The sequence below is a fragment of the Pteronotus mesoamericanus genome, unplaced genomic scaffold (assembly GCF_021234165.1).
Source record: "Pteronotus mesoamericanus isolate MK-2021 breed Mesoamerican mustached bat unplaced genomic scaffold, CSHL_Meso_final scaffold_174, whole genome shotgun sequence".
In the NCBI taxonomy this organism is placed as follows: Eukaryota; Metazoa; Chordata; class Mammalia; order Chiroptera; family Mormoopidae; genus Pteronotus; species Pteronotus mesoamericanus.
In genome coordinates, this window is record NW_026555309.1 from 46,249,279 (window position 1) to 46,274,212 (window position 24,934).

General features: G+C 71.8%; 1 protein-coding gene across 1 annotated transcript; it reads left to right on the plus strand.

The window, feature by feature from the left end:
- The first annotated feature begins 327 nt into the window (after positions 1-327).
- RHPN1 (rhophilin Rho GTPase binding protein 1) lies at positions 328-10,640 on the plus strand. Its single transcript, XM_054590557.1, has 14 exons — positions 328-408; positions 4,532-4,635; positions 5,409-5,537; positions 5,692-5,767; positions 6,378-6,455; positions 6,836-6,960; positions 7,066-7,232; positions 7,389-7,582; positions 7,980-8,322; positions 8,696-8,890; positions 9,291-9,367; positions 9,547-9,693; positions 9,798-9,959; positions 10,383-10,640. The coding sequence occupies exons 1-14, from the start codon at positions 328-330 to the stop codon at positions 10,587-10,589; spliced, it is 2,085 nt and encodes a 694-aa protein (XP_054446532.1). The 3' UTR covers positions 10,590-10,640.
- Positions 10,641-24,934: the final 14,294 nt, after the last annotated feature.

Consider the following 24,934-nt stretch of genomic DNA (forward strand, 5'->3'; position numbering starts at 1 on the left):
CCGCGCCGGCCGCTCGGCGTCGGGCCCGGCGGTTGCCAGGGGCGACCACATTCCCCTAGGACTCCTCGGGCGGGTGGGCGGGCCCTGGAAGCCCGGAGCCCCCGCCCCCGCTCCCTGGTTGGCCGAGGCTGCTGTCCGTCGGAGCCACCGCTGTGGCCGACTGGGCAACGGAAAGTTTCGCACGCTCGGCTCGGGGCGCCACGCCCCTCCCTCCTGTCGGGCCGGCCACCCGGGACCAGAGGACAGTTCAGGACCCGGCGCGGCGCCCGGGAGGGACCTGCGCGGGTCTCGGCTTTCAGGCGGGCGCGGCCCGAGCGGTGGGCTGCGATGATCCCCGAGGAGAGGCAAGACGGCCCGAGCGCCAGCGAGGATAGCACCCGGCTGCAGGCGGCCGGCAGCGTCTGCAAGGTGGGCGCGCCCGCGGGGCTGGGGGACGCCGGCAGAAGGGCGCCCAGAGCCCGCGAGCACGCACGGGGCTGCGGATCCGGCGGTACTTCTCCCGTCCGAGCGCAAAGCAAGACTCGCAGGCGGCCGTCTCCCACACCTCGCCCGCCCCAAGAGGGCCAGCGAGGCGTGCCGCTGGGGAAACTGAGGCCGGGCCGGTGGAAGTCCGGAACCCGCGATGCCTGCCTGCGCTGGCTCCTGTCTTGCCTGTTCGGGGTCACGTGCGGGGAAGAGGCAGGAGGCCCCTGTGCGGCTCAGGAATGAGGGGAGCGCAGTTCAGCTCACTGTTTTCCCGGCGCTCTGGGCTCCCCTGTCTGGCAGGTGTTGGGCTCCGGTCTGTGACAGCCGGGGCCCTAGGGTGCGTTCTTGGGCAGTCATTCCACTTTTCCTAAAACCTGCCTCTCCCCCGGGCAGTCTCGCTTTGCCCTGGGCACCCAGCTCTGTATCTGATGAAACTTTGAGCTGCAGGCGGCTGAAGCCTCCCAGATACAGGAAATAGCTGGAGGACTTCACAGCTGGGGAGTTTGTCCTTTCATCACCGCACCCCCCCCACACACACACACATCCGCCCCCTTGTGAGGTCCCGAGCCCGGGGGCACCGACTGTGGACTGTGGACCGTTTCCAGGAGTACTGGGAAGCTCTGGAAGGCCCGGGGCGGAGGCGGAGACGGGCGGAGCCTGTGCCTGGGGAAGAGGGGGCGCCCTGGCTGACTCGCTCTGCCGCCCAGAGGCTGAGTGTCCCCTGGGGGCCACCTCGAGGCTGCCCTGGTGTCCATTGCAAGCATTGGGTTTCCATGCCTCAAGGCCATTCAGCCTGGTGCCACCAAACAGAGGTGGCACCGGCACCCGGACGATGCCTTGCCCCCCTTCCCCCTTCCCTGGTCAGGCTGCACGTGGACCCCAGCTGCTCTGTGCAGCCTTTGTGTGCCTGGGGCCTGGGCCTCCCAGGGAGGGGGTGGGCATCAGGTGGGACACGGGCTCCCGGTTCCTGGCCATGCGATGCAGACCAGACCCCCGGAGGGGCCGGCTCCTCCCACCTCACCCCCAAGAGATGCCCGGTGCTGCGGCATCTATGTCGAGGGAGGGCGCCGGTCCGTGGTCCCCAGCGTGGGTCCTGGAGAAAGAGGAGGCCCGTCCCCTGCCCTTTGTGCGCTCACTTCTGTGCGGGCAGGCCGGCCGCCCGGTGGCCTTGGGAGAGAATGAGCGCTGTTCTGGGCAGCATGTTGGGGAGGCTGCTCGCCCAAGATGTCCGGGGGGCTCAGGGGACAACACTTCCGCTCTCTGCCCAAGGGCCTCCTGGGAAGGCGGCAGACACTGGGTCCAGCCTTTCCTCTGGGATGGCGCCGCGGTCGGCGCGTCCTGACTTGTGTCCCCGCAGGGGCCCCTGGCTGGGAGCCGGCCAGTGGGGTGTGGACCGCGGCCCCGCTGGCCCTGTGTGGCGCCCAGCACACCCTTGCGCCCTCCTCTGTTATGTCACCCGGCGGCTCTTGCCACCTGGGAGGTCTAACTGATCCCTGCCGCCGGGCTGGGGAGAGGCTGCTCCCTAGACTGGGTGTCACATGCAGAGTCAGGACGGGCGGGCTAGCCACTCCCGTGAAAGCTACATCCAGAGCAGGCCCCTGTGGGCCAGCGTGGGTGGCGTCTCTGCCCCCAAAGTGCTGAGAGCAGGTGGCCAGTGGGCACCGCCGGCCGGGTGGCCAGCGCGGGCTCACCAGCACCACGTGGGTGCCCACCGAAGGGCAGCCCGGCCCGACCAGTGAGACAGGGCCTGGGAGCGGGGCACCTGGGGGCGTCTGAGAGCCACCTGTGCCCCAGTGGCCCTGGGCGAGGGCGCGGCAGGGGGCCGCTCGGCTGGCATGAGGGGCCGGGTCTGTGGCCCATCTAGTCTGGGCGAGGTTCAGCCACCACGTCCCAGCAGCAGTGCCCACGGGGCTCCGTGTCCCTCAGCGTTGGGAGGGTGGCAGAGGTGGAGGGTGGGGGCTGCTGGGGCCCCCCTCCTGGTGCGTCCAGTTCTCCTGTGAGCAGTGCAGGGAAGGGACGGGGTTCCGGGGATGGGAGGGCGTCGGCAGGCAGAGCAAGGGCTCCGAGAGGGGGAAGCCCGTCTGCCAGGCGGGGACCCTCCTTGGGAACAGGTGGAGGCGGGGGTACCCTGGGGAGGGCGTGGGGCGCCTGCTGTTTGCTCCTGGCCTGTGCTGGCATGACCGTCCCCCAGCGTGTCCCATCTGGCCGCCGCCCACACCATTTCCTCCTGGGCCTCTGGGGACCATGGCCTCAGGCGTCCGGGCAGCCAGAGCCGCCAGGCCTGTCAGGGCGTCAGCCATGAGGGGCGGGGGTTGCTCCTCTGTTCCCCACCCCTTCCCCTCCGAGCCGGGTTTCCGGGCGGGGTGCATGCGGGTGGCCTGGCCCCTGCGCCCGCCCTGCTGGTGGATCCCTTCGCCACAGGGACCGCTCGCTCGGGGCGGACAAGTGTGAGCTGGGCTTCCGGCCCATCCGGCTGCACCCGGGCTTCGGGAGCGCGCAGGGCACGCGCTGACACCGCCGCGCCCAGGCCGCCACAGCCGGCCTGGCCCAGCCGGAGCGGGCGGGTTGAGGCCGCGTGCCTGAGCTTCTCCCACCCCCAACACGTCGCTCCAGGAGCACGCGGCGCCAGAGACCACAGGAACCGCGTTGGCCAGGACAGTGTGCTGAGCCCGCAGCCTCTACCCAGCACAGGACGCCCCGGCCCGGGCGACGGCCGTGGCCGCTCACCCAGGACGCTGAGCGCTCGCTGGAGGCTTGCGTCCCCTCCCTGCAGTCATCTCAGGACCACTGGCAACCCATGACCATCAGGTCCCAGAAGAGCACCTCCTTCTCCGAGAAGTCTGCCCTGATTGACCTCTGTTGAGAACCCTGGAGTCTAGACACGTTGGGCCGTAAACCAAGGGTGTGTGCCAGCAGCAGCAGCCTCCTCGGTGGGCGGGTGTGCAGCCATTTTTAGGGAGCCCCCTTCAAGTGCTGGGGCAAGCGAGAGCCCTCGGGGGCTGAAACTGCCTGTGCATGCCACTGGGGGGCGCACCAAGGAAACCGAGCAACAGACCTCAGCAACGGGGAAGACAGCAGCTGCGGGGAGCCCCAGGGCGGTGCAGTGTGGACAAGACCTCGCTCTGGGCTGTGCTGTTGGGGGGCGTCCTGGGAGACACTATGCCCTCATCCCTGCTCTGCCCTGTCGGGGCTCAAGTAGACGCCCAGGTGGATGTTGACCAGGGAAGGTGATTCTGAGAAATCCTTCCTATTTCCCGGACTCGTGGCTGACCACAAGAGGAGGTCCATAAAAGGCCAGGAGGAGGCGCGGTGGCCGCGGCTGTCACCAGCGGGCCCCACGGAGGCTCTGAAAACCTTTTGGGGTTCCACACCCCTGGCCCACCACCTGCTGCAGCGGCCCCCCTGCGCGGCACCCCCGCAGTGAGGAGCCGCGCGGCACAGCGTCAAGCCGCCTGGAGGCCTTCGCCTGGGCCCAGCTCACGGGTGGGCGGCCTGGCACAGCTGCCCGTGTGCAGCGAGGGGCCGCCGAGGCAGGCAGGGGGCAGCCAGGAGCCTGGCCTGCTGCCTGTGAGCCGGGCGGCCCTGGGCCTGCGGTCAGACGTTTGCCACACGGTCCCCACGAGTCAGCTGGCAGCTGGGACCAAGCCCAGCAACAGGGTCAGCGCAGGCCCAGCGCCACACGACGGGCGGCCTGAGAGCCAGCCTCCCACACGGGCAGCCCGGGCTGCCACCCCCGCGCCCTCCCATGCACGCTAGGGCGCTGCGCGGGCAAGGTGGGCGGCAGCGGCTCCGGAACGAAATCCCGAAGGGCAGAGGGATGTGCGGAGCCACTGGCCGCCGCCTGCCCGGGGCTCCCGGACCGACTGGGTGTCCAGGCTGGGCCGAGACCCAGAGCCCCGCCACGCTCCCGCCCACTGCCCTCCTTCCTGGGGCTGCCCTCCGAGCCCAGGCTCCTCGCTCGCCCACCCCCTTCCCCACGGGCAAGAGATGTCCGGCCCAGACTCGGCCGCTGTGAGTTGTGAGCCGCTGACAGCGCGGCCGGCCTGTGACCGCAGCCTCTCCACAGGTCACACAGACGCAGCGCGGCCGCCTGCAGAGCCGCAGGGCCCGCATCCACCAGCAGATCAGCAGGGAGCTCCGGATGCGGACAGGCGCGGAGAACCTCTACAGGTGAGTGCCAGCGACCTGGGACCCCCAGAGAGCGGTGCCGCCGTCCCGGGGGTCCCCTGGAGCCAGGCCCACACTGGGTGATGAAGGCAGCACCTGCCCCGTGGGCGGGTCAGGGACAGGGACGCCTGAGCAGGTGGCCATGCCAGTGCAGGCTCCCGGGAACCTGGGCTGGCCCCCACCAGGGTCTGGGGCGGCCACGCTGCTCAGCCGAGGCCTTCGCCACCAACCTGGGCCCCCCCTTGGTGGGCCACTGGCAGGGGTCAGCTCGGGGCCAGCCGAGTTCCTTGCTGGGCTGGAGCGGACCTGGAGGGGTCTTCCTGCTGGTGTGCAATGTGGGAGCCCCTGAGATGCCTGCGGTGACCGGGGGCCTTCTCAGAAGGGGTACGGTTCAGGCTGGGCTCTGGCAGCAGACCAGTGTCCCAGGGTTGGGGACCTGGGCAAGGCCTCTCCCCCTTTGAGCACAAGAGCTGCGCACTTGCTCGGACCTCTGTGCGCCTGCCCTGTGGGTGGTGGCCCGACCGTGGCGGCTCCAGGGTGTGGTCCAAGGGACCCCTCCTTTTCCTCAGCAGCCTGGCCTCTGTCCACCGCATCCCTGCCCTAAGTCCGGCTTCCTAGGACCCCACGGCCCCCTGCTGGGCACCGAGATGCGGGCACAGGGGGTCGGACCCCACCTGCCCGGGGAAGTGGGCTGGAGCTCAGGCTGGGCGGGGCTGCACGGCCGGGGCGCGAGGCCACCTTCAGGGCGGCTGCTCACTGCAGCCTGGCCTCCCCAGGGCCACCAGCAACGCCCGGGTCAGGGAGACGGTGGCCCTGGAGCTGAGCTACGTGAACTCCAGCCTGCAGCTGCTGAAGGAGGAGCTGGAGGAGCTCAACTGCAGCGTGGACGCCGAGGGGCCGCGGAGGTGCGTGCGGGCGCGAGCACGTGGCCGAGCCTGCGGGGGGCAGTGCGACACGCGTGGGGCTGCCAGGAAACTTGGGGGCGCGTTGTGCGTGGCAGGAAAGGCAGGGGGTGGACTCCATGGCCTCTGAGCCTGGACCTGATGCTTCTGCTTCCAGCGAAGGAGTCACTGTGCCCATGATCCCCCTGGGGCTGAAGGAGACCCAAGAGCTGGACTGGTCGGCGGCCCTGATGGTGAGCGCGTGCTGGCCTGTGAGCCGCGGGCCGGGGGGGCCTGGAGAGTGTCCTGGCCCAGCCACCCCCTGAGCAGAAGAGGAAACTGAGGCCCGAGGGAGGGAGGGTCTGACCCGCAGGCGCCAGCCTCCCAGGCTGTTGGGGTCCTGCCCGGGTGGGCTTCGGAGGGGAGCCCCCTTGGTGGGCACAGCAGAGCCGGTCATCCCGCCAGAAGCCCCGGGATGCCCATGGGCCCTGGCTCTCGCCCCGAGCACCCCGCCGGCTGGGGGCCCCCCTGCAGCCAGCCTGTGTCGGGGGAACCCACCGGTCCCCCGGATCCTCGTCGGGGGTTCGGGAGCCATGCCGTCCTTGGCCGGCTTCCCACGGCCCCCTCAGGCCCAGTGCAGAGGAGCCTCGGTGTCCCCACCTGCCCAGGGCCACGTGGTGCCTGCCCGCGGGGCTCACAGGGGATGCGAGAGGAACAGCACCGTCCTGGGCCCGCATCTGCGGGGATGGGGCGCCCCGGGGACACCCCTTCTCCGGGGGACAGGGCTCCCCCACCCTGTGGCTCTTCCCCACGTCGGGCCAGGAGCCTCCAGGTGAGGCCAGTGCTTGCTCCCCCCGGCACCAGGAGCTGATCTCTGGGCACTTTGGAGAGGATGGCGCCTCGTACGAGGCGGAAATCAGGGAGCTGGCGGACCTGCGGCAGGTGGGTGGGCCCTGCCCCGCGGGGAGACCGGCCACGCCCAGTTCCCAGGGGACAGCGAGGTGGGGCTCAGCGTAGGCGTTCACGCTGCAGCGTAGGAGTCCCCACCCTCGGGCAGCTCCAGGGACAGCGGGGCGGCGGCGGGGGCTCGCGTGCACACCGGCCCTGCAGCCCTTCGGGACGGGGTGCTCCGTGCTTGTCCCCTCCCCAGGGACCCTGCCTCCCTCCCTCGTGCCCTTGCCATCTCCCGGGCCGAGCAGGTGTGCCACCGCGTGGCCCTGGCTGCCCCCGCGGGGCCGCGCTGCCCAAGGAGGCTCCCGGGGCGGGGGGTGCGGGCAGCGGGCCGGGCCGGACGGCGGGCCCAGCCGGCTCCTGCCCCGCAGGCCACGCGGACCCCCAGCCGGAGCGAGGCCGGCCTGGAGCTGCTCATGGCCTACTACAGCCAGCTCTGCCTGCTGGACGCGCGCTTCGTCGCCCCCGCCCGGAGCCTGGGGCTGCTCTTCCACTGGTAGGGCTCAGCGCGCGCCCTGGGGCCTCCCCGCCGGCCCACCCGGCCTCTGAGCCTTCCAAGTTGTGGCCGCGGAGCTCCACCCAGCCTGACCCGCCCCCGCAGGTACGACTCGCTCACGGGGGTCCCGGCCCAGCAGCGGGCCCTGGCCTTCGAGAAGGGCAGCGTGCTCTTCAACATCGGGGCCCTCCACACCCAGATCGGGGCGCGCCAGGACCGCGCCCGCCCCGAGGGCGCCAGCCGCGCGGCGGAGGCCTTCCAGAGGGCTGCTGGTGAGGCGCCCGACCCTGGACCCTCGGCCCCAGACAGGGCGCCCGCTGTCCTCCGGGGCCAGAGTTAGTGGGGGGGGGCGGCCCCCAGCGCGAGGGGTGCGGGGCAGCCCCCCCCCCCCCCCCCCCCCCCCGCCGCTGAGAGTGCCATCCTTGCAGGCGCTTTCCGCCTCCTGAGGGGCAAGTTCTCCCATGCGCCGAGCCCGGACATGAGCCCCGCCTCACTCTCCACGCTGGAGCGGCTCATGGCTGCCCAGGCCCAGGAGTGCGCCTTCGAGGGCCTCTCGCTGCCGGCCCCCCCGCCCCCCCACGACTGCTCAGCCCAGCTGCGCCTGGCTCAGGAGGCCGCCCAGGTGAGGGCAGGGAGCCCCGGTCCCGGGGGGCCCGTCCCAGCATCCTGGGGCCTCCCGTCTGGGCCAAGCCAGGCTGCGGCGGCTCACTGGGCGCGGGGCCGGCTGCGGGCGCCGGGCTGGGGCTGAGGGGCCAGTGTCCAGGCCGTGTCTCCTGTCGGTTCCCAAAGCCGGGGAGTCTCCTCGCCCCTGGGGGACCCTGCCTCGGGGGCAGCACCTGTCGGGAGCTGGGGGCACAGACCTTGAGCCAGGCACTGGGCTGAGGGGCAGGGCCGCGGGGACCTCAGCCAGGGCAGGGGAGGCCAGTCCCCAGGGTGGAAGAGACCGGGAGGAGGCCCCTGGGCCCGGCTCACCCTGGAGCCCCTGCAGAGGCCCCTCGGTCCTGCCCTGTCACTGGCAGGTGGCGGCCGAGTATGAGCTGGTGCGCGGGACCATGGCCCAGCCACCCGTGCAGGACTACGTGCCCTTCGCCTGGACCACCCTGGTGTGCGTGAAGGCGGAGCACTTCCGCGCCCTGGCCCACTACCACGCGGCCACGGCCCTCTGCGACGGCTCCCGTGAGTGCCCCGCCCGGGCCTGGGCGCCGGCAGAGGCCCGGCGCGGGGGGGCTCATAGCCCTCTCTGCCCCCCAGCGGCTGAGGCGGAGCTCCTGGCGCTGGAGCAGGTCTTTCTCGGGTCCCCGGCCGCATCCGAGCCCCAGCGCCCAGCCCTGCCCCAGGAGCGTGAGGAGCGCAGGAAGCTCGGTGAGACGGCCCCCTGCCGGGGGCGGGGGGAGGGGGGACTGAGCGGCCCACCCCACCCCGTCACTCAGAAGCCGCCCCTTCTGGGCACGCCCGGTGTCTCAACACTGGTGGGCGGGGGAGCCAGCCCACCTCCTGGACGCCCCCCCCGCCTGGGGGCGGCGCCCAGAGCAGGGCCCTGCGGGGTCGGGGGTGGTACACACGGGGGCTTGTCCCTGGCCCAGCCGGTCACCCGGCAGCTCCCCCGGTCTGGCTCTTGGGGCGAACCCGGAGGCGGTCAGCAGCCCTCCGCCCGTCGCGTCCCGGCCGGGCGCTGGGGCGCAGCCTGGAGGGCTGGGCGGGCCGGTGTGAAGCAGCGCCCGCGTGTCCCCCGCAGGCAAGGCCCACCTGAAGCGCGCCATCCTGGGGCAGGAGGAGGCGCTGCGGCTGCACGCCGTGTGCCGCGCCCTGCGCAGGGTGGACCTGCTGCAGGCCGTGCTGCTCCAGGCGCTGCGGCGCTCGCTGGCCAAGTACTCGGAGCTGGACCTCGAGGACGACTTCTTCGAGGCCACCGAGGCCCCTGACATCCTGCGTGAGCAGCCAGGCCCCCGGGATGGGTGTGTTCTGGACGTGCGGGGGGCAGGGCAGAGACCCCCAGAGCTGTGGTGCTGATGCCGGCGCCTCCCACAGCCAGAGCGGTGCCCCTGCGCAGGGACAGGGCGCTGGGGGATGAGCCCCCTTGCTCTGTGTCCCCCTCCCCGCACCCGATTCGTCCCCGGCGCAGCTGTGGCCTGGGAGGTGGATTCCCCCAGGCAGGGAGCCCGTGGGGCCCCTCCCACTAAGTTGGGTGGGGGGTGGCCAGGCCCTGGATGTCCAAGAGGGGCCAGCGGCACCCACTCCGCCGTGGCCGAGCAGCATCCAGCGGTGTTCCAGGGTCTGGGGGCCTGTGAGCGGGGGCTCAGTCCTGCCCTCCGCTCCCCTTTGCCCTCCAGCTAAGACGCAGCGGAAGCTGGAGGTCAGGGCCCCCAGCTTCTCCCGGGTGAAGGTGGCCGACATCTTCCGCCGGCTGGTGAGCCCGCGTCCCACTCTGTCTGCTCCAGTGAGGCCCCCACAAGGCCACGCGCCAACCCGCCCCGCCCGGCTCCTCGTGGGCCTCTGCCCAGGGTGGAGAGGCGGGGGCGGGGGTGTCACAGCCGGGCTCCCCCAGGAGGGCCACCCAGCCCAGCCCTGAGCTGCGGCGCCCCCCAGGGGCCCCTGTCCGTGTTCTCAGTCAGGAACCGCTGGCGGCTGGTGGGTCCCGTCCACTTGACCCGAGGGGAGGGCGGCTTCGGCTTCACGCTGCGGGGGGACTCGCCGGTGCTCATCGCTGCGGTGGTTCCCGGGGGCCACGCTGCGGTAAGGCCCCGCCCCGGGCCCAGCAGAGGCGGCTGCGTGAAGGGGAAGACGGCAGGGGCCGTGCCCCTGGGACTCGGGACCCGACTGTCCCCACGTCCCTGCAGGCGGCTGGCCTGCGGGAGGGCGACTACATCGTGTCCGTGAACGGGCAGCCGTGCAAGTGGTGGAAGCACGCGGAGGTGGTGGCCCAGCTGAAGGGCGTGGGCGACGAGGGCGTGAGCCTGCAGGTGGTGACCCTGCTGCCCAGCGCCGAGCCGCCCAGCACGGTGAGCCCCGGGGCGGGGAGGGCGTCCCCCTCAGCCCCCCCAACCCTGGTCTTCTGGGCCCCAGGCGTCCACAGAGGCCGCCGGGGCCTGGGAAGTGGCTGGCGCACCGGCGCCCTCCCGGGGGTGGCCTGGGCAGCGGCCTCCACCGGGGGGCGGTGCTGCCCTGGACGCGGCCCCAGCCTTCCCCCCCCCCCCCCGTGAGCCCACAGCCCTGGAGGCTCCGGGCGGAGGCGCTGCAGCTCTGTCCTTCGGCTCCCGCCCACCCAGCGTGCCGCGCCTATGGGGACCCCACTGTGGGGCTGCTCCACGTGAGCCCCCGACACACCCCCGACCTGCCGCCACCGCCTCCCTCACGCTCACCAGGCGGCCCCAGGCGGCTGAGCTGGGGCTGCTGACCGCTGCTCGTCTCTGTCCCGGCTGCAGGGGGACCGCCGGCCAGCCCTGCGGGGGCTTCTGAGGAGCCAGAAGGACTGTGGCTGGGAGACGCCGGCGCCTGCGAGAGCCAGCCCCAGGCCCCTCCTCGGCTGGAGGGGCAGGGCCAAGCGGGGCAAGCCCGGGGGGAGGCTGTGCCCAGCGCCTCGGCCCTGCACTGCGCTGCCCTCGCCCTCCAGCTGCCCCGGGAGGTCCTGACGGGCGGTTCCCCACACGCTGGGAGCAGGGGTCCCTCATGTCCTCCCCCGGGGACCTTCAGGCCAGTCTGCTGCCCAGCCCAGTGCCCGAGCCGCCCATTAAAGACAGTGTCCGACGAGGAGTGTCTGAGCCCATTGCGGGGACTGGGCACTGTGCCCACGCGGGGAGCGTCACTGTCACCCTGGACCCTGAGCCCGGGGGCCGGGAGGCTGCCCTGCCCCAAGAAGCCATCTGCTTCCCTGGGGGGGGGGCATGTCTGGCCGCTTGTCGTGGCGCCTGAATGGGCCACCCCCCCCAGAGCTCTGAGGGTGGGGCGATGTGGAGTCCTTGGGGCCTGCAGCCCGGACCCTAATCCCCTGCCTGGCGCACAGTGGTGCCCGGGCGCACCCACCGGCCCACCGGGCACCCACAGCCTGGACAAGGCTCGGCCCCCTGCCGCCCCCTCGCCCCCCGGCCTCCAGGCCACCTTCTTGCCCTGCTCGCCCTTCACACAGCAGCCCCGGCCACTTGTCCACCCTGAACTTGCCCTCCTGGGCCCAGGGCTGTCACCAGGGGGCACCCCCAACCCCCCCTGGGCTAACCCCTTTGGGCTCCGTGCTCGCCCCACTCCTGTGACACCCCCGAGTTCCCCGGACCGGGCCCTCAGGGTCCCTGAGCTGCACACACGAGGCGGGGGCGGGGGGGCTGCCTCGAAGGCTGTCAGCGGGCAAACTGCGCCGGTCCCTCAGAGCCTGGGCCCAGAGGGAGGGCGAGGGGGCTGCGCGGGAGGGGCCGGGGTGGCTGGCTGGGAGAGGCCCGCAGGCCTGCAGATTGGGGCTGGGGCCCGAGCTGGCCAGGGGTCACCGTGGCCACCAGGGGGCAGCCACTGACCACACAATCGGCCGCAGGAGGCGGGATCTTGGGCAGGGGCGGGCTTAGGGCCGGCTGCAGGCCCAGGAGAGCAAGGGCTCCCACCGGCCTCCCCCAGGAGGAGACCCAGCCCCCTTCCACCTGGTGCGTCCCCCTCCTCCCTGGCCTCCCCAGACAGGAACAGCCTGCGGGACCTGGCCCCTCCCCCCACCCGCGCCCCTGCGTTTGAGCTGCTGCAGGGTGGAGGGCGGGGCGCGGCGGGCGTGGGTGCGCGGGGGCAGCGGGGGGCACGGGCGTGTTTCCCGTGGCCCACCTGCCTCTCCTGGGAGAACATGCCCCTCTCAGCAAAACCACCCAAGGTCACCTCAGCACGTATTAATTTGATTAATACAACTGCGCGTCCAGCAGGCCATTACCTGCTAATCGGGGATGACAGGGCTGGCAGCTCCGGTCCAGGAGAGCGCAGTGACTCCCCGGCCGCCGCGGCCCCTCTGGACCCGAGCGCTCGGGCCTGGGCAGAGCCCGAGGGTCGGCAGCTGCCTCCAGCCTCTCGCTCGCCCGGGGCTGGTGTGGAGGGGGCCTTCCCAAAGACCAGAGGCCTCCCCGCTGCCGGCAGCCCGCGGGGCACCCCTGCCGGCCCCTGCCCTGCCCGCGCACCTGGCCTCTCCTGGCCGAACCGGCGTCGGGCAGGCTCTGCTCCAGGAGGGCTGGGAGTGAGGTCGAGGGCCCTGGGCCTGGCAGACGCTGCAGCTTCACCCCAGCGGTCAGTCGTGGCCTGCGCCCCGCCCTGGGAGCCATGCTGTGCCCCCTGGGGACCAGGAGTTGGACAGGGCAGCGGCCTTGCGTTGCCACAGCCGGTGACCCCTGCGGCCAAGCTCCCTCAGCTGGTGGGGCTCAGGTCCGGCCAGCGCCTGCCCTGTGTGTGCTCGGGGTGGGACCTGTCCAGCCTGGGCGAGGGGGCTGTGCCCATGAGGTCCCGCTGGGACAGGTCTTTCCCAAGTGGCAGTGGCTGCTCTGGCTGGGATGGGCTCCTGGGTGTGCACACATGTGGGTGTGCGTGTGCAAAGCTGGGTGTGTGCCTGTCCCTGCCCGGAAGCTTCGGCCCGACCCCAGCCCTCGCCTGTGCTCTCTGCCCCCTTGCTTTCCAGAGGGCACCTCTCAACCCTTCCCTGGACGCGGCCACGCCTCACGTCCAGGCTTAGCCCCGTTTTCTGGCCCAGCCCCATCACCGCTGGTCACGGGTACGACAGACCGTGGGCCATGGGCAGAGGCTGCATCAGCTCATCCACAGGCTCCATAAACAGAACTGGGGACCTGGCAGAGCGTCCCACGCGTGCGCCGCCCGCAGAGGTGGCCGCAAGACCCTGGCTGGCTCCCCGGCGCCCAGCGCGAGCGGCCCTGGACAGCGCGGGAGGGAGGGAGCGGGGCTGCGCGTGGAGGGCCGGCCGGGCTGGGACCGCGGGCCGCGGGCCGAAGGCCCCAGGGCGCCCGCCCGACCGCGCCCCTGAGCGCACCCGGGAGGTGCGGCGGCCCGCGGCGCGGGGAGGCCTCACTTCCCAGAGCAGCCCGCCCTGGGCGGGAGGTCGGGGGTGAGAGCGCGCTGTGATCCTTTTTGCTTCGCCAACAGAAAACTGCGGAGGGGAAAAGGCAGCTCCGTTTCGCTTGGGTCAGCAGTGAGCCGGGCGCAGAGATTAATGTGCGCAGAGGCGCACGGCGGAAGGGAGTCCGAGCCGCCGGGGAGGCGGCGGGCGGGCGGGCGGGGCGAGGCAAGGGGATCGGCAGGAAGAGCAGGGCCAGAGCCCCTTCCCAGCCTTCCTCTGACCCCGCCCCCTCTCAATGTGCTCCCACCCTGCCCACCCCCTGTCCCCTAACCCTGGGCCCCGTCCCATCCCCCATCCCCTCCCCCACTGCCCAGCCCAGGCCCGGCCACCTCAGCAGCCTCAGTCAACCCTCCACGCCCCTAGATGTCAGCCCTGGGCCGAACCTAAAGGACATGGCCCAGGGGACTCACGGCAAGTTTGAGAGGGGGCGAGGTGCCCCCAAACTGCAGAGCCACCTGCGGGGGGGCCAGAGGAGGGTGCGTGGCAGGTGGTGAGCGGGAGAAGCAGCAGCTCTTCCAGGGCCCTGGGAGGCCGTGCGGCCAGGACGCGGAGAGGAGCAGGCTGGAGAGCCGGGCGCCCTGCAGGGGCCTGAGCCCCGGAGCCCCAGGCGGGGGCCCTGCTGGACCTGCTGCCCAACCGCAGTGGGCGCCCCAGAGCCACGGCCACAGGGATGCCCCTGTTCGGAGAAAGGTTCTTATGCATGGAATTAAGGGTCTGAGGTGAGGTCATCCTGGATTACCCCAGGACCCTGACTCCATTCACAGGTGTCACTATAAGAGACAGGACAGGACAGGAGATCGGGGCGGGGGCTGCCTGGAGCCCGCGAGCCAGACGGAGCAGGCCGGGCCCTGCCCTGGGGCCACCGCGCCCTCAGAGGGCACCTCCGGGGCTGGCGGAGGGTCCTGCTGTGTTCTGAGCCTCTGAGCCCACGGCGGCAGCCGGGGAGCCGACTCGCTGCCCGCACACCGGCCGTGTGTCCTTCCGTGCCACGGACCTAGTGGCACAGGACCTCCGGGGTTGGGTTAGCGAGGGGGCTCAGACCCGGCTGCCGGGGGAGGGGCACCCCCACGCCGGGAAGGCTGCTCCCCCTAGATTCCGAGGCTCATGGCGGGGCGTCCCGAGTCACCGTGGCCTGAACTCCTGCACTGCGGGCTGTCCAGCTGGAGGGGCGGGGCGGGGGGCGGGGCGCAGGGATCGGCAGGAAGAGCAGGGCCAGGGCCCCGTCCCAGCCTTCCTCTGACCCCTGCCCCCTCTCAGTGTGCTCCCACCCTGCCCACCCCATGCCCCCTAACCCTGGGCCCCTGACCCATCCCCCATCCCCTCCCCCACTGCCCAGCCCAGGCCCGCCTTCCCCCGCTGCCCCCACCGCCCCCAGAGCCTCCCTGGCACCGTCTAGGAGCTGCTGGCCTGTCTGTGGCTGGAGGGGCACAGCCTGGGACCCCAAGGACTAGCTGGGGGGAGGCCCTCGAGGAGGAAGGCTCGGGGCAGGCTGGCAGGGCGGGAGGGCGGCAAGGCCCCCGAGAGCAGAGGCGGTGAGGCTGCCGGTCAGCTCTGTGTCCCCCCTCCAGGCCCCCGGGCCGGCCCTGCTGACGCGTTGGGGGCCTGGCATCTCTCTGGAGGACAGAGGTGGGCATGCGGCCCCGGGCCAGGCTGCCATGGGCCCTCCTGCCCCAGAGGCCCGAGCCGGGGAGCAGAGGCCAGACCAGAACCCGGGCTCCGGAGGCCAGCCCCTCTGGGGCAGGAGGGGGGCCTCGGCAGGCCACCGGCTGGGAGAAGGGCCTCCCTGCCTCAGTTTCTCCCCGGCCTCCAGCTGTCTCTGTCCTGGAGGCTGGGCCGTGTTCTCCGGGGCCCCAGGGGCGGGTCCACCCTGGGGGAGGGCACCTGCCCAGCGCGCTGTTTGCCTGGGGAGGGCCGCCCGCCCCCCCGCCCCGCCCCGGTGGGGCCGCCAGACGTGCATTACGGCAGGAGTGACTTATCGAGCTGTCAGGGGGAGCATTTTAAGACAGAATTATAGGGGAGAGGAAAAAGATTTTTACCAAATTAATGAAAAATCAATCTGGCTTCAAAAATCCATTAGCCTTCATAATGCGCCGGTTACAGTGGAGCCGCACAATCCATAGCTGCTGTTAAATACCGGCCCCCCCTCCCCGTGCCATTCATTACCCGCAGTGTTTACTTCTGAGACTGACACCTGCCCACCCCGCCCCCAGCCTCCAGCCGCCGGCCCCCGGCCCTGCCCCCCAGCCCCGCATGGCTGTCGGCCGAGGGGGCCACGGGCTCCCCCACCTGACACAGACCGGCCCCTGTGGGCTGGGTGGGCCGCCGTGTGGGAAGCCGCGGCAGACAGGGCGGGGCCGGGGGCCGGCGGTGTGCAGGGGGGCGGGGCAGCGGCCTCGCTGGCTAAGTGGTCCCGCGGTGGCTGTGTGGCCGGGGGTCGGCGCTGCTGGGGCCGGTGTTGCTGGCTGTGGAGGCAGGGTGGGTCCTGTGTGGGTGACCGGGGGGCTGCGGCCGGGGCAGCCCATGGCACGCCTGCCCCCCGCTTCCACTGATGAGCGGGCACTGGGCTGCAGGGCCGGGGGGGTCTGGGCGAGGCCCTACGCAGACCCTGTCACACCGCGTGCGGGACAGGCAGGGCCGCAGCTCCGCCAGGCGCAGGCCGGGGGGCTCCCTGCCCCTATGAGGCAGCGGCCGGCCCGCAGGGGGCGTCTGAGGCCCCGGAGCGGCGTGGGGCCCGCACCGCAGGAAGGGGGCTGGCAGGTGTCTCCCTGAACTGGCCAGTCCCCCTCCCCTCTCCGACCCAGGCTCAACGCCCACTGCCTGAGAGCCGCACCCTCAGCAGACGCCCTCCCGCCGACCCTCACGGGGGGCCGGGTTTGCTCCTCCTGTCACCTCAGTACCCAGCTCCGCGGGCCATCCTCTGGCCTGGACTCTGGCAGGACAACCCCTCTCCCAGGTCCCTCTGTCCCCCACCTGCCCCGTCCCCACTGCGTCCTTGTCCCTGCCTCACCACATGGTGTTTTACAAGTGGGTTCTTCCTGGAGGCCATCACTCCTGAAGCTGCCACCCCTGGGCTCTCTGGGTGTCCCCCCGCCCCCGCCATCTGTCTGTCCCTCCATTCACGCGTCGCACGCATGTGTCCAGAGCCTCTCCCGGAGCCCTGCGCTGCCCCCGGGAGTGGGTGGGCTGCCGGGGGCGCGGGGAAGAGGCGGGGCCTGCAGGAGCGGGGCGGACAGAGGAGCCCAGGACGGGCAGGAGGCGTGGGCTGGGGGGGGGCCGGGGGCGAAGCCCAGGGGTGGGTTTGAGGCCGGCGCAGCGACCCTGGGGACAGCGTGCTCAGGGCCCCCGCCACCCGCCCTCACGCGGCCCGGACAGTAGCGGCTGCGGCGGGCTGCGGTCTCGTGGATCAGTCCCGACTCATCCGCGGTGCTGGCCGGGGCAGGAGGGCAGGTGTGGTTTTCCGCGCAGCCTGGCCGCCGGGCTCCAGGGGCTGCCAGGCCCCCGCCCCGAGCCCTCCCGCCCCCCTGAATCAGTCTGGCGGGCGGCCCGGATCCAGCCCTGCCTCTGAGGGGCGCCAGGCCTGGTGGGGACCCAAGTTGCAGCCCAGCCCTGTCTCTCCTGGGACCTCCGCTGCCCCTGCTCCGTCCCCAGGGCGTCGCAAAGCCCCACTCCCTGCTTCTGCCCCGCTGGCCTGTGTCCGCAGGCGCCTCTCCTCCCTGCAGCCCTGTCTCGGGGCGCACCTGGCCCCCTCCTGTCTCTGGGTCCCCTCCTGCCGTGGTCTCCATGTCTCTCCTCTGAGCCTGCACCTTCCCGTGCCCTCCGACTGGCTGGCCGCGTGCCCGCAAGGCGCAACCCCACGCCCACCTGCCTGGCAGGAACCGCGGGCCAGGCGCCGCCAGGCCACGGGAGCTTCCCACACAGGCTGGGCCTCGGCTTTGCCCCGGGGCTGTGCCAGGGCAGCACTGGGGACCCGGGGCCTCAGGGTGCGTGAGCAGAGCATGGGGGGGCTGGGACGCCTCTCCAGCCCCGAGCTCGCTGACCGAGCCACCGTGCAGCGTGGGCCGCCCCCTCCCCAGGGCCCCGCCGGGCCGTCCAGCGTCGGCCCGATCAATGCCGGGCGCATCCTGAGCCCCGCCGGATCTGCTGACCCAGGCCGCCGGCCCCATCCCGCCCTTCCTCGTCAATAGCGGATCCTCCGGCTCCGTGCTGTCCTCAGCCCCCCGGGGGAGACTGGCGGGACAGGGGCCGAGCCCCGCAGCAGCACTGGGGTGCAGCCCTGAGAACTCCTGCCCGGCTCCCCGGTGGCCTCCGAGGCCCGCAGCGGGGACCTCCAGGGCTGCTCCAGCGGGGACATCCACAGGTCTCGCTGCCAGAGCTCCGTGTGGCCTTTGGGACAGCGACCTCCGACCTCCAAGGCAGGGCCCGTCCGCAGGAAGGCCGCAGCCTTGGACTGGGCCTGGGGGAATCCCCGGGCCAGAGCATGCCCTGTCCGGAGAGCTTCCTGGGAGGCAAGGTGGTCCAGGACAGTGGGGGCCACGGAGGGCAAGCGCCCACCACAGGGGTACCCACGAATGTCCGCGGAGACGACACGGCCCTGCCTGTGTCCGCCGCCCACTGTCTCCGAGAACAGAGGCTGGAGCCCCCGCCCAGCGCGCCCCGACCGCCCCCACTTCCACCCCGAGACCAGCTAGCCTGCGGCAGCCCGGCCCAAGGAGGCGCGGGGCTGCGGGTGCCGCCAGCGCTCCCGGGGTGCAGGGGCCCCCCGCCGAGGGCAGGAGGAGGGTCAGGGCCAGGGCCGCGGGGCAGGGCTGTGGAGGCGGCTGGGCGCGTGCAGCCCCGGGCCCCTGCCGCACCCCCAGGCCCTCAGCGCTCCTGCCCGCCCCGGCCTTCCTTGACTGGGGTTCTCCTGCACTGGCTCTTCGGGGCTCAGGGGTGGGGGCAGGACCCAGGAGCCCCTCCTCCTGCTTGACCTGACTTCCCAGCCCCCCTTTCAGCCCCAAGGCCTGACCCCTGCTGCCCTTTAATTCTGCGCAGGGACGGCCACGACCCCTTGGAAGAAGGGGTGCGGGGAGAGGGCCGGAGAGCAGGGCTCCCACACTCTTGGTCCAGAGCGTCCCGGTCTGCGTGCGTCCACAACGTGCGTGCGTGAGCCTTCGTTCCCTGACCGGGGAAACGCGGTACTTGCCGAACAAGCCAGCAAGTCGACATTCTTGGGACTGGTTTATGGACCCCTCTGGAGACGCTTGGCCTTTGCTCCCGGAGGAGCCTGGCCCCCGAGTCTGTTCAGCAAGTGCCCCACCCCAGTGGTCTGGGCTGGGCTGGGGCCGACAGGGTTGGGGCGCGGCCGGGACACGCATGGCTCCGGTGCTCTGCTCACAGGCGCCAGACAACCCCCCCCGCAAGGGCCTGGGAAAGGGCATTAGAAAGGGTTTCGAAGAGGGGATGGGGCTCTCTGGGTGGATGGGGGAGGCTCGAGGCAGCCGGCGAAGGGAGGGGCGGGAAGGGGGCCAGCTTGGGGCGCAAAGAGTGTCCGCGAGGCCAGGGCGGCAGCCCGGAGGCTGCTTGGCCACTGTGGGGCTGCGGCCGGAGGGGCAGCTGGGAGGTGTCTCCAAGCCCCGGCACAGCTGCTCGGGTCCGGGCGGCCGGGCTCAGGCTTTTGCTTTAGGGCCGAGAGAGGCGCAGAGACCTGCCCAGGGTCACACAGCAGCAGCAGGGCAGGGCTCGGCGCACTAAGCGCTCACCTCTGGGCCCCCGCAGGGCACTCTTGGGGTTTCGCAGGGAGCCCTCTTGGGCTGGCCCAGCCTCCGCCGCCGCACCCCTGGTCGGGCGGCCCCCCCAAGCCTGCAGCCCGGCCGGGCTCCCGGCCCTGGAGGGAGGCTGCGAGGGACTGTGTCCAGCGGCACCCCCAGCACTGACGTGGCTCTGCCTGGGACTAAGATTTACCTGTTCTTGGAACCGGTGTCCGTGAATATCCCTAAAGAGGAAAATCAATCAATTATCCCAGAACGCAGCCATTTCTCTAACTGGGAGAACAAGCCGTTTCGTACACCTCGGAAGAGCCGCCGGGCAGGATCGCTGGCTCGGCGAGCGGCCCTCTGAGTCCTCCGCGGCTGCCCGCCCCCGAGGGCCGCCTCCCGCCTGCCCAGCCGACCCCCTGTGAGGCAGGGGCTGCCACCGCCGCCGGGTGGCCAGCCTGGGACAGAAGGGCCGGGGGTCAGTCCCCGCCCCTGCCGGAAGCCGCCCGCCTGCCCGTGGAAAGCCCCGGTAGCCCAGCTGAGGCCCTGCTTTTTGTCACCACCTTGCCAGCCGCCTTCCCTCCCAGCGCGGCTGCCCTCTCGCTGGGGCGCTCCCAGTGCCCCGGGCCCGAGCCTGTGGGGGGTGGCGCCTCAGGGAGCCGCCGCCCCCGCCTGGCCCCCGGGCCCCCTGTCCTGGCCGTCCGGCCCCTGCCGGGCTGCCTGGAGGGCCTTCGAGGACGAGGGCCAGGCGGGGCCTGAGTGTGTGGGCTCGGGACCGTTAGATTTGGTAAAAATGTTATCGCAGTACAATACACGGAACATCGAATTCACCATCCCGACCCCTTCTCTGTGGGCAGCGTGGGGGCTCTGGGCCCGGTCACACCGCTGTGGAGCCGTCACTACCGCTCGGCCCCGGGACTTTGTCGTCTTCCCAAAGGGAAGCCGCGCTCATTGAACAACTTCCCGCGGTGCCGCCCGGCGCCCCTTCCTTCCTGTCCCTGAGCAGGTGGCCCGGGAGGCCACCCAGGGGCTCCTTCTGCGACAGCCCCAGCCCGTGTCCGGTCCTCCAGGCCGGTCCGCACGCGGGGTGTGCTCGCGGGGTGGGAGGAGGCCTGGCCCGGGGCGGGCAGGAGGCCCCGGGGCCCGAGCGGAGGGCTGATGCGGGAGGCGGGGGAGGGGAGGCAGCCGCGGTAACTACAGTCCAGCAGCAAATTGATGTCTCCAGGCGGCCGGCGGCCGAGAGGGTTGTTAATGGTCCCTAAAGCCCTTGGTCAGAGGCGCTGAGCTCAGCACCCCCCGCGGCCCACGGGGGCCCGGCCTCCTCTTGCAGGCCCCTCCGCCTCTCCCCCACCGGGGCCGCTGGAGCCGCCAGGAACTGGGGCAGGGGGAGGGGCGGGCGGAGCCCTGCCCTGTGGGTCCCCAGACCCCTGTGCTGGCCCCTTCCTGACCCAGGAACTGCCCTGCCCCCGGGGAGGGGAGATTGGAAGCGCCCACACCTCCATCCTATTTGTCATGGGGCCCATTAGGCGTTGACAGCCGCTCTCCCGTCTGCCCAGCTTGGGGTGGGGCCGGGGCCCCCAGATCCTCATGGGTCACGGGGTCTGCAGCCCCTCCAGCTGGGTCCCCGCTGCGGCCTCTGGGGGCAGCCCCCGCCATGGGAGAGGACTGTTCGTGAAGGAAGACTGGGGAGCGGGTCGGAAGGGGGCCACTCCTCCAGCCAGGGGGGCGTCAGCAGGGCGACCAGCAGCCCCTGCCCCCGCCCTGCCCCGCACCACAGCCCAGCCCCGGCGGCAGCCAGAGCAAGAGCCCCGGGGAGCCGAGGAGCAGGGGCGGGGGCTGGCTGGTCAGCTGCACCCCTCCATGGCCAGCCCGCCCCAGGGCCCAAGGCGGACCCTGCTGGGGCTCTGGGCCTCTCATTGCCGGGGCTCAGGGCTGAAGGGGCTCAGGGGGCCAGGGGAGGCCAGCCAGCCCCGGGGGCGGGGCCAGGACGCGGCCACAGGCCTTACTGGCCTGAGCAGCGGGTGCCGGCCGGGGCGGGGGTTGGGGGGACGGCTGGCGGAAATCTGGCGGCCCCTTTGCTCTTCCCGGAGGCTGTGGGTGGGCCCGGGCCGGGGTGAAGCAGCCCAGTGGGGACTGCCCGAAGCCTGTGGGTTATTTACAGGGTTCCCCTCGGGGGACGCCTGCCCCCCCCAGGCAGGGGGGACTGGGAACTCCCGGCCCCAGCGGGGCGCTCCAGGCCCCACTGCAGAGGGTGCCCCCGCCACGGCGGCCCCCGTCCGCCATCCCCAGGCAGCCGTCCCGGGGCCCCCCTGGCCCGTAGGGAAGCAGGGCCCCGGAGGTGCTGGGCCGCCCTGTGGGAGGGCGGGGGTGAGTCGTTTTGTGGGGCGGCCTGGGCCCTGCCTGGCCCTTCAGTCACAGGTCACGAGACCCCCCTCCCGCCAGGGTCCCCAGGTCAGACACAGACGCTCACTGGACGTGCATTTTGCAAGCCAAGGCTCGTTCTCAGTGTGTGTCCCTGCGCCTAGCGTGGGGCACACGCTGCCGTCACCTCGCCCTGGGTGTGACATCGGAACGCCCTGGGCCCCGGGCTTTTCTTTGCTGAATCCCGCTGCCCTCTGAACCCCTGCTGGGGCCCGGGGCGGGGGACGAGCAGAGGAGAAGAGAGCCATTGCCCCCGCCGCCGCCCCGCCGCTGGGCAAAGCCCAGGGCTGGTCCCTGCCGCTTCCTCCCATATTTCACCCTCCCACTTGCCCTGTGCCCCGCCCCCGCTGCCTGGATTAATTTGGGAGGGACAATGTTTATATTAACCATTCATTTATCGATGTCTGCTTGCTGGATCAATGGCCAAATTTATTGTCTCACAAGATGGGCCTGATCGAGCCGAGCGCCTTCCTCCCTCCCCATCAGCCTGGGGTGGACGGACGCTGTCGATAGGCAGCCGCTGACCTTGAGCCTGCCCGTCTCCACTGGGGGCTGGGGCTCTCGGGGGACCGGCCGCGGGAGCGGGCGAGGAGAGTGGGCCGCGGGGCCCCTCACTGCGCCCCACCGTCACTGCGGGCGTGTCTCTGCCCGCGGGCCAAGGGTCTGATTCCGGCAGCCGGTCAGAGACCCAAAAAACGGGTCCTGGGGGAACCTCAGGCCATAGGCTGGCTCGCTGGGCTCCTGCCGGGGGCCGTGGCAGTGGCCCCCAGGAACCCCTGCGTAATTACAAAGGAGGTTGGTGGGTGCACCCGGGGAGGCGCTGCGGGAGGGCCTCAGGCCCCGCGGACGGGGTGCGCCCCGCCTGCCGCTCCGGGGCAGATGTGGGCAGAGGAGCCAGGGATGCAGGGGGCCTGAGGGCTGGCTGCTGCTACTGCTGCTCGCCTGGCTGGCGGCGGGTGGGGGCCGGTGTAGACGCCCCTGTCGGTCTGAGCCGGGGAGGCTGGGGATCTGTGGACCCAGCTGGCCGGGTGCCTGCGGCCGGCCCGCGGGGGACTGGGCAGGTGGGCTGTCTCCTCCCTCTGCCCCTAGCAGTCCCGGGGGGCCGAGGCGGCGGCGTGGACGGTGGTCTGCAGGGGCCAGCACGTGCGAGTGTCCCGAGGCAGGAGCTTGTCCGCAGTGCGGGGCGGGGGCGGGGGCGCAGACCCCAAGAACGGCAGGCGGGCAGCAGGCAGGAGTGCCAGGCCTGAGCAGGGACAGCGGGGCAGTGCAGGGCCGGAGAGGCGGCGCCCGGTGTCCTTTGAAGAGCATCACCTGGGTGCGAGGGCGGCAGGGCCCTGTGGCTGGTGCTGGCGGTCCCCTGAGAGGGGCAGGGGCACGGCCGCTGCCGGCGGCGTCCTCACGGGCTGCGCCCGGGCCCACCCCTCCCCAGGCCCTGTCCGGGTCCTCCCCTCGGCTGGCCGACAGGTCCGGAGCCCAGCAGGCGGGGGGCGGAGGCCAGGTCGATGGGCTCAGCTGTCTGTGAGTGGGCCTCAGGGCAGGCGGTCGATGGGCCTGGTCGCCACGCCGCACTTGACCTAGAACCTCCTGTGCGCGGGACAAGCGATCGATCAGCCTGTCAAGGGGCCGGGCCCAGAGGGGGAGAGGTGGACGCAGAGAGGGAGACAGAAAGGAGAAATTCAGAAACAGGACAGAGAGAGAGGGAGGAGCGAGGGCACGTCCAGCGCCACCCTGACCGCGGAAGGCCCTAGGCACCTGCTGCCTGTGCCCGGCTGTGGCTCGGGGGGGGGGGGTCCCCTCGGGGCAGGGGCCCCTCCCCCTCCGTCCCTTCCAGGGGGGCAGGGCCGTCCTTTTGCTGTTTCCTTTGATAGATATTAAATATATAAAATTCATAGGCTTTTTGAGGCAGTTTATATTTACTGGTAAACAAGCAGAAAGCAGTGCCCACACGGCCTCTCGGCCCCTTCCCGGCCGCGTCGGTTTGTGTGATTGTTGCCGTTGATGAGCCAACGTTGATATGTTAGTGTTGGCGGAAGTCAGGCTGCCGCTTGGTGGGTGCATCCCGGGGTTTGACACACGCGCAGTAACAACGGGCATCCAGCGGGACCGTGTCCCGTGGAAGAGTTTCCCTGCCCTCAAAGCCCCTGTGCCCGCTGCAGTAAACACGTGTGTGCATCTTCTGCGGGCCCACGTTTCGGGCTCCTCTGGGGAAGCGCCCAGGAGCACCGCAGCGGGCTTGCGCGGTAGCAGCATGTTTGGTTTGTAAGAACCGCCGGGTGCCCCCCCCTCCCCCGCCCCAGGGGCCGAGCCATGTGGCTCTGGCCGCAGTGGGCGGAGCCCCACCGCCCCGGCAGGACCCGCGACTGCCTTCAGGGGTTCCTCCTCGTTTCCAGAGACGCTGCGTGTGGCTCTTCCTTGGTTTTTCGGCTTCAGTCCGTCCAGCTGCCTTCCTCCCGCACAGCGGGAGGCGCTGCCCCACTCTGGTGCGCCCGCTTCCTCGGGGCCACAGGGCCTCCCCGCCTGGTGCGGCTGTGGCCTGGCAGAGCGGGCGCTGCCCTAGGGCTCCCAGTGCCCGAGCTCGTCCCCCCCGTCTGGCCCTCCCTCTCCGGCCCCTGTCCGCTGTCTCCCTCTCTGCGTCTGTCCTCCCGCCCTCTCTCCCGGACGCTCACTTGCTCTCCCAGGCCCTGTTCCTGGGCTTTTCCTCTGCAGTCGGTCCCTTGTCCTGGGACAACCTGCCGCTGTCCTGCGGCTGCGCCCCTTTTCCTGGAATCCGTCTCTTCCCCTTACGGGCCGTCCCTCGCGCTGTCCGCCCGCGCCCGCGGAGAGGACACACAGAGAGCCCCTTGGGGACTGCACAGCTTACAGCGTCCTGATCCCGCAGCCCGCGGGGTCGGCTGGTGGGCTGCTCTGCTGTTCTCCTTCCCAATTTCTTCTCTGCACGTGACCCCCGCCCCCCAGGCTCTGAGGGTCTTCTTTGTCCTCACCTTGGGAAGCTGGTGTGAGGGCTCTTTCGCCCCATGGCCCGGAAGTGGGACACGTCTTGGGTGTCACCAGAGCTGGGTGGCCTTTCCCCTCCTTGTTGCCCTGGAGGACAAGCCAGGGGGACCGGGGGACGCTCCCACCTCTCCACACACGAGAAGGGCGCCCCGCCCTGCTCCCCCGCCAGCAGAGGCCAGGGCGCAGGTGGACAGCCGGCCGGGTGCCCAGGCAGGGTCAGGGCTGGGAACCTGGTGTCCTGGTGGGCAGGCGGGCGGCTCTGGGGTGCCCCCGCCCCCAGCTGAGGTCACCTTCCAATCTCAGCCAGCTGCATTATTCATGGCCAGCAGCGTGGCCTGAAACCCAACCCCACAGCTCCAGTTCCCGGGGCAGGCCCGGGCGACCGGCAGGAGCGCCTTCCAAAGCTGCGGCCGCCGCCACTGCAGGGCAGGGGTTGGGGAGCGGGCGCGCCTCCTGGGCCGGGGTGGGCGCGGCCGGCAAGGGCGAGGTCAGGTCCTGGGGACCGGCCACAGCCACCTGGCCAGGCCCCACCAACCCCCTCCACGGGCTGGCCTCCGGCCTGTCAGCCCTGGCTGTAGGTCACCTGGGAGGTCATTTCAGATGCCAGGGAGCCCTCCCTCTTGGCCCCGTCCCTCCACCTCTCCAAGGCCCTTGTGATCCAGCCGCGTGGTCCGCCGGGGCCTTGCTTGCCCCTCCCCGAACCGCCTGCCCCAGGGCACATCCTGGGCAGGTCCCTGGCTTCCGGGCT

Bases quoted from the DNA above. Each gene is read 5' to 3' on its own strand.
- RHPN1 (XM_054590557.1), top strand. From the start codon at position 328: ATGATCCCCGAGGAGAGGCAAGACGGCCCGAGCGCCAGCGAGGATAGC. The intron at 409-4,531 runs GTGGGCGCGCCC...GCCTCTCCACAG, and splicing joins CGGCCGGCAGCGTCTGCAAG to GTCACACAGACGCAGCGCGG. The intron at 9,960-10,382 runs GTGAGCCCCGGG...TCCCGGCTGCAG, and splicing joins GCGCCGAGCCGCCCAGCACG to GGGGACCGCCGGCCAGCCCT.